Raw genomic sequence first — 16445 nt, 5'->3', positions numbered from 1 at the left:
CAAATTCTAAAAAAATGAACTTCTGACTATACAATTTTAATTCCAATAAGAAAGAAAAGAAGACATCTGAAGAAACAGACCTCTGAAATATTAAGTGTCTGAAACAGTCCTTGCCTTTAAAGATCTTGGAGGGGATGGGAGGACGTAATATAAACAAATAAATACAAAGTATAGACAAAGTACTTTTTTTTTTTAATTATAAAAGTATTTTATTATTTTCCAGTTACATGTAGAGATAGTTTTCAACATTTGTTTTTATAAGATTTCTATTTTCAAATTTTTTCTCCCTTCCTCCCCTCCCCAAGACAGCAAGTAATCTGATATAGGTTATATATGTACAGTCACATTAAACATATTTCTGCATTAGTGTTGCCGTGAAAGAAGAATCAGAGCAAAAAGTAAAAACCTCCAAAAAGAAAAACAACAGCACCAAAAACAAAAGAAATAGTATGGTTCAATCTGCATCTAGATTCCATAGTTCTTTTTTTCTAGATTTGTAGAGCATTTTCCATCATGAGTCCTTTGGAACTATCTTGTTCCATTGTATTGCTGAGAAGAATCAAGTCTATCACAGTTGATCAACACATAATGTTGATGATACTGTGTACAATGTTCTCCTGGTTCTGCTCATCTCACTCAGCATCAGTTCATGCAAGTCCTTCCAGGTTTCTCTGAAATCTGCCTGCTCATTGTTTTTTACGGCACAATAGTATTCCATTACATTCATATACCACACCTTGTTCAGCCATTCCCCAATTGATGGGCAACCCCTCAATTTCCAATTTCTTGCCACCACAAAAAGAGCAGCTATAAATATTTTTGTACATGTGGATCCTTTTCCCTTTTTTATGATCTCTTTGTGAAAAAGACCTAATAATGGTATTGCTGGGTCAAAGGGTGTGCACAGCTTTATAGCCCTTTGGGTATAATTCCAAATTGCTCTCCAGAATGGTTGGATCAGTTTACAGCTTCACCAGCAATGCATTAGTGTTTCAGTTTTTCCACAGCTTCTCCAACATTTATTATTTTCCTTTTTTGTCATATTAGCCAATCTGATAGGTGTCAGGTGGTACCTCAGAGTTGTTTTAATTTGCATTTCTCTAATCAATAGTGATTTAGAGTATTTTTACATATGGCAATAGATAGCTTTGATTTCTTTTTCAGAAAACTGCCTGTTCATATCCAACAAAGTACTTAAAAAAAAATAAACATTTTTATTTAAAGTTTTGAGTTCCACATTCTATCCCTCCTTCCCTCCCTTTACTTCTCCCTCCCTGAGGCAGTAAGCAATCTGATAAAGGTGTGCATTTAATTAAAACATTACCATATTAGTCATTTTGTATAAGAAAACTTGAATAAAAGAAAGTGAAAAATAGCATGCTTCAGTCTGTGTTCAATCAATATCAGTACTTTTAAAAAAAAAAGTAAAATAATTAAACATTTTTATTTATAGTCTTGGGTTCCAATTTTTATCCCTCCTCTCCCTCCCCTCTTCCCTTCCTGAGGTGGTAATCAGATATAGGTTATACATGTGCAATTATGTAAAACATTACCAATCATATATGGGTTATACATGTATGATTATGTAAAACATTACCATATTTGTCATTTTGTACAAGAAAACTTGACTAAAAAATATGAAAGCGAAAAATAGCATGCTTCAGTCTGTTGGCAAAGTACTTTCAAAAAGGAAAGAGTACTGGGGCAGCTAGGTGGTGCAGTGGATAAAGCACCGGACCTGTATTTAGGAGATCCTGAGTTCAAATCTGGCCTCAGGCACTTGACACTTATTAGCTGTGTGACCCTGGGCAAGTCACTTAACCCTCATTGCCCCACCCCCACCCCCCCCCCAAAAAAAAAAGAAAAAGGAAAGAGTACTATTAACTTGAGGGGGTCAGGAAAAAGCCTCATCTAGGAGATAGCACATGAATTGGAAGGAAACTAGGAATTGTGTGATGCCCAGGTGGAGTAGACTTGGTGAGGGAAGGGTGGAGGAGCAAATACTTCAGCATAGGCCTGGTAGCCAGAAATGGAACATTGTGTTTGTGGGGAATTAGATCAATTTGACTGGAACAGAAATTATGGAAAAACTTTAAAAAGGAGTTAAGAACCAGATTGTAGAGGGTTTTATCGTTTGTTTGTTTTGCAGGACAGTGAGGGTTAAGTGACTTGCCCAGCTAGTGTCAAGTGTCTGAGGCCAGACCTGAATCCAGAGTCGGTGCTTTATCCACTGTACCACATAGCTTGCCCTATAGAGGGGTTTTAAAGTGGGTTTTTCTCCCGTGTAGGCTTTATGGAACTGCTGAAGATTTTTTGAATGGGGGATGACTGGTCGTATTTGTGTGTAAGGAATATCAGCTTGGTAGCAAGGATTGATTGAATAGGGAAGAGAGAGGAGGCAGTTACAACAGTAGTTCATACAAGGGGTAATAAGTGCATGAATCAGGGTATAGACTGTGTGAAGCGATAGAAAGGATAGGATTTGAGAGGTGTTAGAGAAAATTTACAAGACTTGGAAGCTGATTGGATATTGGGGTTGAGCAAGAGGGAAGCATCAAGGATAATTCCAAGGCTGTGAAACTGGATGTTACGGTGGTACTATCAACAGAAATAGGGAAATATTGAGGAAGGGCTAGGTTTTATGGGAAATAAAATTACTTTCATAGTGCACATGTTGGATTTGAGGTGCTTAGCTGACAAGTTCAGGAAAGAGATTAAATCTGGATTTTTTAAAAAGGTGATTTCCTTAATATAGGAAACCCATTCTCCCAATGCAGATATATAATTAGAATGGCATCTCTGTAATTTAGTCTTACTGCCTATGGCAGAAAGAGGTTGCATGACTTATTCAGGGTCGTACAGCCAAGCCATTTTGTATCAGAAGCAGTTCTTGAGCCCAGGTGTTCCTTTCTGGTTCTATCCTATACACTGGTCCGCCTCTACATTAAGGCTGACTATATGGATACAATATATATGAAGAACAAAACCACAAACCTATAAGACTAGAGTTTGGAAAGGTTAGTGAGCTGAGGCTTGGGAAAAGGCTAAGGACAACAAAAAGGGTTTTCTTTTTGAGCTGTGTTCAAAATAAGGATCATACCGTTCAAACTGGAAAGGGAACAACAACAAGCACTCTAAAAAGGGAATCCAGTGAAACTGAAGATGAGCGAGGAGAGAAGAGCATCTGGGCCCCTCTAAGTGACTCTTTGAGCAGCAGATATTGCTGTTGGTCATTTTAACCAAAGTCAGGCCTGAGAAATCCGTCACCAGGAAGAAAAGAGGTACCTACCAGAGTATGAAACGTGAACAGACGTGCTGCCTTCGTAATTGAAGAGTAAACTCTGAAAGCCACAGAGCTGCGTGCTCAGTACCGGTTCTTGACATCATTCTCCAGTATTTTATCAGATGGCTCAATGTACATGAAGGCAATACTGTTGTAAGGATCAGTAATAATTGATCGGTCCCCGGGCCTGACTTACCAGGGGCACAGATCAGAGTCCCAGAAGTCGGGCAGATGTGGATGGGCTGCTGAGGGACTCCCAAGTTGTGAGATTTCCCATCCATCTGAGCATAATAGTGCTCTATAGACTTCAGAATGTCTTGATGCATGTGATTTCATTTTTTCCTCTTGACACTTTTGTGAATTAGGCAGGACAGATAACTTATTTTCCAGAGGATAGAATCACAGAATGTCGGAGCCAGAGGAAATCACAGAATTCATTTTGTTGACTTCCCACCTCTCCCCACCCTATTTTAGAGTTGAGGAAATCGGGGGTCAGTTAAAGGAATTTGCTTCAAGGTAACAGGACTAGTGAGAATAGGAGCTGGAATTAGTACCTTGTTCTTGAAAACTCTTAGTATGATTTTTTTTTTTACCATCTGCATTGTTTCCTGTTTCTAACTCAGAGCCAAAAATAGGTTAACCGAGAAAGAGCAAATCATTATTTCCTTTTTGAACATAGTGCAAACCTATTTGGTTGTTAAAGTAGAAGGATTCCATATTGTGTAGAAGTCACAGATGAACGCAACTAGGTTAGATTATTTCTCGGGGATTTATTTGAGAAAGATTTTTTTTTTTGTGGGGCTATGAGGGTTTGCCCAGGGCCACACAGCTAGTAAGTGTCAAGTGTCTGAGGCTAGATTTGAACTCAGGTCCTCCTGAATCCAAGACCAGTGCTTTATCCACTGTGCCCTAGCTGCCCCCATTTTCTCAGGGATTTAAATCAGGCTTTAGCCTGATTTAAGATGATGAAATTGATACTGCTATGCTTCAGCAGAGTTAAAAAAAAATCTTATTTGAATTGTTCTTTCTACTATTCCCCATTGCAACCCATTCATGCCTTCTAATCTTGTGCAATTCTTGGCCATATCTTGGCATGGCTCCCATATAGATGATTTGCCTAACATGTTAGAAGCCTTGGTCTGGCTCTGCGATTTTAGAGGTAACAGTCAACTTTCACACTTTCCAACTCTCAATCACATCTTGCTCTCTTTATAAGACTTCCTTTTCATATGTTTTTGATAATGTCTTTTACACTCTTGTGGAAATAAACATTTGGAATAAGGTGCAACCTATTCATGCCTGCTGCTCACCTTTCTCAGTGCCTTTTGGATCACCTATACTTTTGAGCTTTTTGAAATCAGGGTGGTAGTTTTTAGATTTTTATCTCTAAGAATGGTTAACTGTAGTTAAGCAAATGGTGCCAAGTCCCAGGTGTTTTTCATCTTCATCTTTTCCTATATCAAAAAAGTCCTACCAAAGTTCCAAAATCACCACAAAAATCTACAAAAGATCCTGATATTTGGAGGAGTAAACTTTAGGTGAATGTATGACCACTCTTTATTTTCTGAGGAACACAGTATTTTTCATTTGTGGATTCACCACAGAAAAATTCCTAGAAGATGAAACTGATTTCTAATGAATTAAACCTTTTTTTTCCTTTGTTTTATAAAATTTTAATCTTATTTTATTGATGTCTTGGTTTGTATAGCACTTTTTTTTTTTTAAATTTTGTGGGGCAATGGGGGTTAAGTGACTTGCCCAAAGTCACACAGCTAGTGTCAAGTGTCTGAGGTCGGATTTGAACTCAGGTACTCCTGAATCCAGAGCTGGTGCTTTATCCACTGCGCCATCTAGCTGCCCCTATATAGCACTTTTATGTCCATATATATCTTTCCTTCTCTATTACCCAGTGAGCATTCTTTGGCAACAAAGAATAAAAAAGAAAAAGGGCAAAAAGCAGTTCAGTAAAACCAAACAACCCATGAATGGAGTCTGACAATGCTGAATGCCACACTTGTCCTTCATCTCTGCAGAGAATGGAGGCCTGTCCATTTCTCATCTCTTAATTGAGGTGGATTCATCATTATAGACACAGGGTTAAGTTTTTTCTCTTTTCATTACTATAATCATGTAAATTATTTTCCTGTTTCTGCTTCCTTTTTTATTAGTTCATTTAAGCTTTCCAGTGTTTCTTTGAATTTCTTCATATTCATTGATTTTTAACAAAGCAGTAATATTCCATTACAATCACATGCACTTCAAGTAATTTAATTATTTCACACTAGATGGGCTTTATTTCTCATTCTTTTCTACTATAAGTGCTACTCCGAATATTTTGGTGTAATATGGCACCTCTCTGTTTTTTACTTTTTTGGTTTATATTCTTAGAAGTGGGCCCTCTGGATCAAAGGATGTTGATGTGTTAGTCTTTTTTTTTTTTTAAGTACAATTGATTTATAGAATGGTTGTCTTTCTACAGCCTCTCCAGCATAGACTATTTCCTTCATTTGTCCTCTTTGCCAGTTTTCTGGGTAAAACGTCAGAATTGGTTTTATTTGTATTCCTCTTATTAGTGATTTGGAACAGTGTTGAAACATGTAGTCAGTAGTTTGATCATTTGAGAACAGATTGTTTGTATCTTTTGACCACTTACTCATTGAGAATCTCTCTTGGTTTTCATATATTGATGATTGTTACGTGTATATCTTAGTCATCAGAAAGTTACAAGGCACAGTCTCTCCTCAGCATCCCACCCTGCTCCCCAACCCAGTCAGTAGCTTTTTTTTTTCTTATCTTAGCTGTATTGATTTTGTTTGTGCAAAAACTTTCAATTTCATATATTTAATTTGTAGGTACCTTCTGTACCTTGATTTGTTTAGAATTATCTCTCAGTCATAGTTTGTCAATATTTATTCCTTTAGTTTCTTTTTTTGTTATTGCTAATATTAGCATTTCTAGAACAATGTCAAATGAGATAGCACTCTTGCTTTACTACTATATTGATTGAAACAGCTTCTAGTGGTTTTTTGTTTGTTTGTTTGTTTTAGATATGTACTTTTTTTGGTCACACTTAGGAGAAACCCTTTTTTGCCTATGATTTTCAAGGGTTTTTTGCACAGATGAGCATTGTAGTTGAGTGTACTTTACTTCAAATGTTGTTGTTGTTTGTCCTTCATCCTTGAAGAAGGCCAAAATGGCATCATGATGTTGGGGTCAGTGTTGTATTTGAATTTGTATTTGAAGTGTTGTATTTTAGAAACATGGTACTTGGGAGTTCAAATCCCAATTCTGCAGCTTACCATGTGACCTTGGGCAAATCATTTAACCATCCTTGGCTTCAGTTTTCTCATTTGTAAGATAAAGGAATTTGCCTATAAATGGTGTCTGTATTCCCTGTCTGCTCTACATTTCAGATCCTATGGTATAATAATATTGTTAGATTTTAATACATATACATAATTATATTGTATTATATTTAATACATACACATAATTATATTGCATTCTCTCATATAAATCTATCATTGGCATGGTTTTTAAGTTTTGGATTATATTACTATAATCTTTTTGACAGGATTTTATTTTAAATTATTTAATCGATATTCATTAATAATAACTGCTTTCTGGTTCTTTTTTTCCATGTTTTATTTATTACAGCAATATTTGTCACATAAAAGTTATTTCTTAGTGTTTTCTCAGTTAGAAAAAATAATTGTAGTATAGATAGAATTGGTTTTTAAAAAAATATTTAATACAACTTATCTAAACACATAACTTGACCTGGAATTTTAAATAATTATTTAGAAAGCAAATTTTTATAGTTTCTGTGATATCACAGATATCAAAAATAGGTAAAACAATGAAAACATTTGAATCCCTTTAGTGTTCATAATAATTGGATTTGGCCTGCAACTAAAGAATTTCATCCTCATGGAAAGGAGGCTTGGAGCTCTTTGGAAAACTCTCTAAAGTCTTATTTTTAAAAATATCCTTTGTAAACATGAAAAGAAAATTGTTGGGGCAGCTAGGTGGCACAGTGGATAGAGCACCGGCCCTGGATTCAGAAGTACCTGAGTTCAAATCTGGCCTCAGACACTTAACACTTACTAGCTGTGTGACCCTGGGCAAGTCACTTAACCCCAATTGCCCCGCAAAAAAAAAAAAAAAAATTTAAAAAATTGTTAAGGAACTTCTGTATGCAAGGTACTTGAAGAGAAACTGTTTATATAGTCCTTGCCCTTGTGGAGTCTAAAGACTGGCAGGGTATTATTGATAAACTGGAGAAGACATGAAGACAACGCTAGACAGTAAAAGTGTGTCAGGATAGTAAAGACCCTCAGGATCTTAGCATCATAGAGAGGCAGTTAGAAGAGACTGAGAATTTGGAATTTACCTAGGCCAACTGCCTCATTTCCACTTGAAGAAATTTTTGCCCCAGTAGGGCAAGTGAGTTGTTTAAGTGTTTGGCAGAAGCAACTTTGGATCTAGGTCTTCAGACTCCCAATCCAGCTGTCTTCCACTGCTGTTAGGCTTCCCTTCTGAGGATCTGAAGGATCTGAGAATGTTTTAGTCTAATGAATAGGAGACTTAAGGGAGATGTGATACTTGTCAATAAACATTTACTTAGCACCGACTATGTGTCTTCAAGTTTTCGAAGTTTATTATGAAGAAGAGAAATGAACATTTTTCTGCTTGGCTTCAGAAGGCAGGTGGAAAGTTGAGAGGGAGGTTTTAACACTATAGAAAGAAAAAAGTTCTAAACAATTAAAATTGCCCCAGGAGGTAGAGGGTTTTTTTCATTCCAAGTCTTAAGTCCTGATGGCTCCTTACTGGTGGTGCAAGTAAAGAAAGTTCCTTCCACCTCTCAATTCTTTGACTCTAGGACCCCTTCCACATTACCACCCTGAGCTATACAAGGTTCTTTGGTTTTGTTTGAACATTAAGTTTTTGTTATTGGACAAATTCTGAGTAATAAAATCATTTTACTTGAGTAAAATACTGAGTAATAAGATCATATGTGCTTTATTTTCCCTAGGGACAGAATGGTTTCAATTCCAGAATACTATGAAGGAAAAAATGTCCTACTCACAGGCGCCACTGGCTTCCTGGGGAAGGTGCTTCTCGAAAAGCTACTTCGGTCTTGTCCTAAGGTGAATTCAGTATACGTGCTAGTGAGGCAGAAAGCTGGCCAGACCCCGCAGGAGCGAGTGGAGGAGGTGATTAGTGGCAAGGTAAGTTCAGAAAATGACCAAAGACACAGCCCATAAGATGTTTCTTTGTATATTGGAGAAAGACTTGATGCATCTTGCCAGAACCCTTTGAAACCTTTTAGTATGCACTGTGTGTGTGATACTACTAAACTATTGAAAGTGTTCTGAGAAGCAGAAAAGTTATTAATCACTATTGTGAATACTTTTTGTAAATTCAATTTCTAAGCACTGAAGATAATTATTTTAAAAGATGAGCATTTTTTTGATGTATAAGATTTAAGTATTTTGAAGAATAACAAAACATTATAATACGTCTTTGGAGCACCTACTCTATACATAATAAGCATTGTTAGTGACTGTATATTCCCTTTGTTTGGAAGTATGTTGCACTTTTAAAAAAATAAAGGTCATTGATACCAGTTCCTTGTGTTGTCAGTTACTCTTTGAAAGTGTATAGTAATGCCTTAATTTTCAAGCTGTCAGTTTTCTGGCATCTCTACCTTGGGGAACATTGAAAAACTAGAAAGTACAAAAAAAATTAAGCTACTATGAGCAGTATTAAATATTCAAGAAATCCAACAAGGTTTAGAGAAGACAAAAAGTGAAGGGTCAGTCAACAAATCTGAAGAAAGGAGTTATCATTGGTGAGAGGTGTTAAAGTCTCACTAGTTCCTAAACTGAGAAGTCTCAGAAAGAAAAGAAATAGGAGACAAGAAAATACACAAAAGAAATAAAAAGACAGAGGGAAGGGAATGGAAAACAATAGAATTGGCAAGATTTAACTCAATGGAGGGTAAGTGATGGGGATGGTTTGGACAAACAAAGCCACTGAACAGTGGTAAGGAGAGAGGACACAAAACTTATGTTGGAGGGGATAAACATTGATAGAATAACAAGTAGTCTGGGGTCATTTATGTAGTTTGTAATGATGGTGCTTTTAGTAAGAAAAAGGTTGCTTTACGTTTACTATACTCTTTGTTAAGATATTTTTGAAGAATTTTAGGTTAAAAAAAGTTTCAGCTCTAATGAATTAAGTTTCAGTTATGTAGGAAGAATCTTTATATCCAGAGCATGTGTATCCCTTCAGAGCACATGTGTCCCTATGGATGATGGAATTTAAAGTCTTCTCATTCTTTTAGGCACTTAGAGGGCCGTTGTTTAGAGTGCCACAGAGGTCTATAGAAAGTTCTTTATCCCATCCCCCTGTACTTTTGCTCTTCAGCATTGTCTCCGTGTACATAGTTTTAGTGATAGTTTATGTTTATCTTTTGGTTGTGCTTGATTCACTGCACATGACTTCATTAAATAGGAAGTGTTTTGAAACAGAAAATGCTTATTCTTCCTTTAATTAGACCCCCTGTCATCTGAAATATGAAATAACATTGTACTCATTTTAAAAAAATACCACTTTTTGATGAGAAAAGATTAAATGTGTAATTGTCTTCATTATTTTGTCATTTTCTAAGACATTTTAACCTCAATTCTCAGATTTAAAAATCAACTTATAGAATACATTTTCAAAGTTTTATTGATTAATCTATTTTAGTCAGTTCTATATTTACAAAAGTTACTGCCCTTGAACTTTTATATTCCCCTTCCTCCTTTAATCACATTCTTTAAAAATTATGGCATATTTCATAGGGTTGCTGGAAAGGCTACTTTGAGGAAAGTATTTTGTAAACTAACATGCTATGTAAATGTGAACTTTTATTATTACTTTTTTAATCTGATGGTCTCCAGAGTACTTCCTGTTTAGCCACACCAATTTCTTTAGATGCCTTTCTCTTTTCTGCCTTGTTGTTTTTTTCTTTGTTGTGTAGTCTGTTACACTTTTAGAGATTCATAAATGTTTTGAGTTTAGCTCCAAGTTACTAGTTTCACAGAATATATTTTCATATTATACTCTAACATACTTAGGTCTAGTGCTTTTTTCCTTGGCTTTTATAACCTCTAGGTTAACGGGGTCATTTTTCCCTAAGGTTCCAATTACTTCGATGTTATTAGTTGGGTCTTTCTTGGTCAGAGTTAAATTCAGAATAGAGCTTTTCTGGTCTTGCTGAGAGGGAAATTCTTCACTTGCTGACAATTGTAGTAGTAGGTGTTCTACTTTTATCAGATTGAGTCTTATAGCAGATGTCTGAGTACCTTGAAGTCCTTTTTCCCTACTAAAGATTAATCTCTTCGCTAGTTAATACAAAGAAAGAATTGTCCATATCTTTCATTTGAATTTGTTACATACAAACGTAATACTAGGACTTCCTTTATTTCCTCTTATTATTCTTTGCAGATTATCCCTATCATACATAGAATCCTGGGTTAGTTCTCCACCTAAAAGCATAGAAGCTCCTTGAAAACAATGTCTTTTTGTATATTTGTATCATGAGTACTTTGCACATTGTATAGGCTTAAGAAATGGTTGTTATATGAATTACAAGGTGTCAAAATACCTGGGTTTAGCTCCTTCATTTATTGTAAATTAGAAATTTACATTAGTTCTCTGGATCTTAATTTTATTATCTGCAAAACAAGAGGGTTGAAGTAGATCCTTTTCTACCTCAAATTCTGTAATTCTTTTTCTCTTCTGAGATTTTAGTGCCTCAAATGTAGGAACTGGGCAATCTTGTACTAACCATGTCCCAACTATTCAGTGGTTATGTGACCTTGGGCACATTAATTAATGCCTCTCTATATCTGTTTTCCCTGTCAGTAGGTTGGGGTGATAGCGGTAGTGATGGTGTGGAGTTAGACTAGAAGATTTCTAAGGTCCCTTCCAGCTCTTCTATTTTGAGTTCTGGAGGAGGAAAATATGGTATAGTTAGAGTATTGGTCATCAAAGGCTTCACCGAGGAGGTAGGCGTATGGGTTGGTAGGAACTGATTAGGTATGGAAGAACATTTCACTTAGAAAGGAACTAGTGTTAGGAAGTAGTATTGGGCTGCCAGAGTAATACACAGGTGGTGTTTAAGAAAAAAAGAGAGGAATATGTCATTGTGAAACAGAGTGGCAGCTTTATGGTGGGGAGGAGTAGAAGTAATGCTGATGAAGTAGTAGAATGCAGAGGGCCTTGAATATTAGGAAGTAGATTTGGGACGTTATCTTGTGGACTGTGGGAAGGCATTAAAATCTTTTGAGCAAATGAGCAGACAGTATGAAAGCAGTATTTTAAGATTAGTTTGGAGGTAGTGTGCAGAATGAATTGGTGGGCTGTTAGCAAAGAGACTAGGAGAGGCTTTTAAGAGGTGAGAAAGAGGAATGAATTAAAGATGATTTCTTAATTTTGAGTCTGTGATGTCAGCAGGAAGAATGATGGCTGAAATAGGTGAGGTTCAATTTTAGTGCTAAAGCATTAGTCAATAAGCATTTTATTAAGTTCCTACTCTGTGCTAAGCACTATGCTGCTGAGCATTGGAGATTAAAAAGAGGCACAAAGACAGTCCTGCATTCAATGAGTTCGCGATTTAAAGGAGGAGACAAAAAGCAAACACATTTACAAACAAGCCATGCATAGGAAATAATTAACAGAGAGAAGGCACTAGAATCAAGGTTAGGAATGGCTTCCTGTAGAGGATGGGGTTTTAGTTAGGACTTAAAGGAAGCCAGGAAGCAAAGATGAGGACAGCGTTGCAAACATGGGGGCCATGTCACCAGAGAAAATGCCCAGAGCCAAAAAATGGAGTGTCTTGTTTGTGGAACAGCCAGGAAGCCGGTGTCGCTGGATTGAAGAGGATGTGTTTGGGAGGAAGATGAAAGAAAGCTAGATGAGTGTGCTTGTTGGGCCTAGATTATGAAGGGGTTTTCCATGTTCAACAGGGTTTTGTACTTCATCATGGAAGGAAGTGATAGGAAGCTACTGGAATTATTTTGGGGGGAGTGGGAGTGACATGATCAGACCTGAGCTTTTGGCAACCAAATGGAGGATGGATTGGAGTGGAGAAAGACTTAAGGCAGACTTAATTGCAGGAGTCTAGACATGAGGTGATGAGGGCAGAATAGTGGCAGTGTCAGAGGAAAGAAGGGAGCTTGTTCTAGAGATGTTACAAAGGTGAAATTGATAGTCCTTGGCAAGAGAGTATATATGAGAGGTGAGAGATAGTGAGGAGGCAAGGATGATTGTAAGACTGGGAATTGTGCCTTTAAAAGTAGACAAATTTGGAGAGAGGGTAGGTTTAGGGGGAAAGAAAATGAGTTCCATTATGAGGGTTAAGTGACTTGCCCAGGGTCACACAGCTAGTAAGTATCAAGTGTCTGAGGCCGGATTTGAACTCAGGTCCTCCTGAATCCGGGGCCGGTTCTCTATCCACTGTGCCACCTAGCTGCCCTGGATATGTTTAGTTTTAATATTTCTACTTGGACTTCCAGTTTGAGATGTCTGAAAGGTAGTGAGATGAAATGTCATCAGAGAAGTTAGTTTAGGATCGGTAAAATGGACTTGAGAGGTTATTCTAGTTCACTCTTGTCCTTTTACAGATGAAGAAACCAATGCCAGAGAAAATAAGTGTTTTTCCCAGGGATGGGATGATCATCACTCATTGCCACTTTTATTTAGAAAGAATTTTGCTTTCATTGATTGAAAATAGAAGGATACTGGGGGTTTGCACCTTATAATTTTGCCCCCTATTTTCAACTCACTTATTACGAATTCTGTCCAGAGCTGGGAGATTTAGCCCTTGGGCAGTAGTTTGGTGACCCTTCCTAATAGCTTAAAACTGTACTAATACACTTTGGGACACCTTGTATTTTGTCAAATTATTCTAGGATAGTTTGAATTTTTTGATAAAGAGGTAGGATCATTTTAAGTCACAAACAAATAACAGCATGTTGAGATGTTTTCCTTCCTCAACTGTCTTAACTACCGGATGTGCCTCATCTTAATATTTATAACCTGGTAAAACAAAGATACAACCTTGTTCTGCAAATGAAAGGTTGACCTCTAGGTTTGGTACTAAATTTAGACTTTAGATTTCCTGCTTAAAATGTTACCCTTCCAACTGCTTATTCTCTTGGTTTTCCTATTTTTGTTGAGGGAGTTGTATGCTTAGAACGCTTATGGGCATTTTTGCTTTTAAGGGAGCAAGAGAAAAGTAGGTATTAAACAGTGTTCTTTCCTCCTTTTTGATATTTAATCTTTGACTTTCAATTTCATTTCTTGTAAGTCAGTACTACTCAAAATTTCCTAATTATATCATAAAATCTTTGGAGGCTCTATTTCTTGGATCTGCAAAGAATTCTTAAGATATGACATTTTGTAGTCCTGTCTTTTTTTTTTTTTCTTTTCTAGCTTTTTGACAGACTGAGAGATGAAAATCCACAATTTAGACAAAAAATCATAGCAATCAGCAGTGAACTCACTCAACCGAAACTGGCCCTTAGTGAAGAAGACAAAGAGATCATCATTGATTCTACTAATATCATATTCCACTGTGCAGCTACTGTCAGATTTAACGAAAATTTAAGGTAAGTCTAGTTATTTGTATGAATTCTTTATTTTGGCAGTTTCTTTGAAAACCATTTGCTAGCGGTTAAAAGATGAATTTTGTTGAGCATAGCCTACTTTTTTTTTAGTCAAAGTATGTTGAAATTATATGAAATGCTTGGCCGGATGCTGTGTGTGGTTTTGAATGTCCTGATGTTTTCAAAATAATTTCCTTCTTTTTTTTCCCCTTTTTTTTTCAGTTTAAAGATGCTGAAAAACTGTATTTTACCAAAAAACAGTCATTGCTGTTAAAATGAGGGAGATGGAAGGGAAGCTGTGGAGAAGTTGGTGGAAAAATTTAGGATTGTAGCTTCTGTTCTTTTGACAACGCTATTCATTTTCTCTCTCGTAGCAAGCTTCTTATTCCTTCTGATAGTCCCCTTTGTCCTCATACTGTCAGTTCTTCACTGCATTCCCCTCTTCCTTTGCAGATTATTGTTGGGGCATTTTATCTTTCTACTCCACTTATCTATGAAGACTAAGGTCAATAGTATAGGCTACACATTTCCCACAATCACCTTTTAAAGCAGTGCCTCCTTGATTTTAATCAGAAGGCTTCTTCAGGAAAAGTAGCACTTGCTTTTGGCTGGGGTTGGAGGGTGGATTAGGTTTAAAAAATACCCAATATTATTAGAAGTCTAATTAGTATAGATTTTTTAAAAAATGACATATAATGATGCCTCTTCCGAAGATGGCAGGGGGAAAAGCCTACCTTGTTAAAATGTTACTTCAACACTTTGCCAGTGAATTTTCAAAATGACAAACTCCAGTCTCTGTAGAGTCCCAAGTTCAACATCCTTTCTCCTATGCCATGATGCATCTAAACAAAGCAGACATTTCTGCACCAAGAATTTGCAGGAGATGATAAACTAGTTGCAGTCACATATGATACCCTTTATTTTTAAAGGCTTACTTGTTTTTTTGTTTTTATAAAGTAGTTGTTTCAACCATTTTGTAACTAGGTCAGATCTTGTTATATTGCATATTGTTACCACAAAGCTTCCACACAACAGAGAAAACCCTGGCCAATGGCCAGTAATAGTAGTGCCTTGATCTCTGGTCAGATTTTCTATTGTGAATTCAGTACTAAACATCTGTTTGGCATAATACTCTGGCAAGTCGAAATTTAAGGACACTGATGAAAATCCAAAAATACCATTACTGATAAGGTCAAAAAGTTTACTTCGGGGCAGCTAGGTGGCACAATGGATAGAGCACTGGCCCCGGATTCAGGAGAACCTGAGTTCAAGTCCGGCCTCAGACACTTAACGCTTACTAGCTGTGTGACCCTGGGCAAGTCACTTAACCCCAATTGCCTCACCAAAAAAAAAAAAAAAAGTTGATTTCATCCCTGGATTTCTCATACATTTTTCACATTGGAACTACCTTCCATCCCAGTAAGCCACTTCCTCTCTGCTGACTCCTTCTAGAACAATCTCCATTTTAAAGAAAATGTCAAGGCCAATCGTGTCTTTATTCCTTTCCAGGATCTACTCCTGACTTTTTGGACTGTCTGTACAGTGTTGCTGCCTGAGTGTTCCACCCTCTCCTTTTTCAGTTTCCTTGTATGTGCTTTCTTCCCCCATTAGAATGTAAACTTCTTGAGGGCTGAGGCTGTCTTTCTGTTTGGATTTATATTTATACCACTTATCACAGTGCTTGGCACATAGTAAGCAGTTAAGAAATGCTTGTTGACTTTGCTTTCTAGTAGGTACATTAACTTTGTCAAAGTAATCTCTCCTGGAAGGCGAGAAGTACACATGGGAAAAGTGCACTTCTGAGGAAGAAATCCCTGCTTTTGTTATTGCTGATTCTTTTTTCTTTCCTATTTTTTATGGTAGGGCCATATGTTTACAAGTTACTTAGAGTTCCCATTTGATCCCTGAAATTCTGGTAAGATTCAAATGTTAGCCCCATTTTATAGATAAAGATATTGTGGTTTGTAAGAGGCGAAGCGAATTGCCAGAGGTCACATAATCAGTCAGTGGCAGAGCAAGGATTCAAACCCATATGTTCTATTCTGAATCCGTTATCCTTTTAACAGTGTACAAAGGATGGGGAAAAGACAGTTTTCCTCTCCTTGTGGAAAGTGAGGGACACCTTAGTCATTTCAGTGAAATTCTGTACTTTCTTTATGAATATTCATCACATTGGTGTCTGGCTTTTAGCTCCAGGGGCAGTGGCTGCCATTGTGCTCTGCCGGAGAGCTGGGCACTGGCACACTGCCCTATATTATGAAACGTGATGAAATCTACTGAAGTTATTGGATGATAACTAGAACTTAATATCAGTAAATCAGTCAGTAAGCACTTATTAAGAGCTTGCTCTTTGCCAAACTTTGGGGCTACGAATACAAAGGATGAAAAATTTCTGCTCTCAGGGAGTTGACATTTTAACACGGGAGATGTCATATACCTGTATAAAAACAAATAGAAAATAGTTAACTCTAAGGTGGTTTAGGGAGAAATGCTAGATAGATA

At 36.9% G+C, this 16445-nt stretch overlaps 1 protein-coding gene across 2 annotated transcripts in view; it reads left to right on the top strand.

Annotated features, from left to right (window-relative positions):
• Window positions 1-16445, top strand: part of FAR1 (fatty acyl-CoA reductase 1) — a 105569-nt gene that overhangs the window by 53467 nt on the left and 35657 nt on the right. For both annotated transcript variants that reach the window (XM_043970798.1, XM_043970797.1), the window contains 2 exons: window positions 8318-8513; window positions 13771-13946. In XM_043970798.1, the coding sequence (XP_043826733.1) occupies window positions 8325-8513; window positions 13771-13946 (365 nt within the window). In that variant the 5' untranslated portion in view covers window positions 8318-8324. The remainder of the gene's footprint in view (window positions 1-8317; window positions 8514-13770; window positions 13947-16445) is intronic.

The sequence above is a fragment of the Dromiciops gliroides genome, chromosome 6, assembly GCF_019393635.1.
Source record: "Dromiciops gliroides isolate mDroGli1 chromosome 6, mDroGli1.pri, whole genome shotgun sequence".
In the NCBI taxonomy this organism is placed as follows: domain Eukaryota; kingdom Metazoa; phylum Chordata; class Mammalia; order Microbiotheria; family Microbiotheriidae; genus Dromiciops; species Dromiciops gliroides.
Note: the sequence above shows the minus strand (reverse complement) of the source record. Positions and strands in the feature narration are given on the sequence as shown.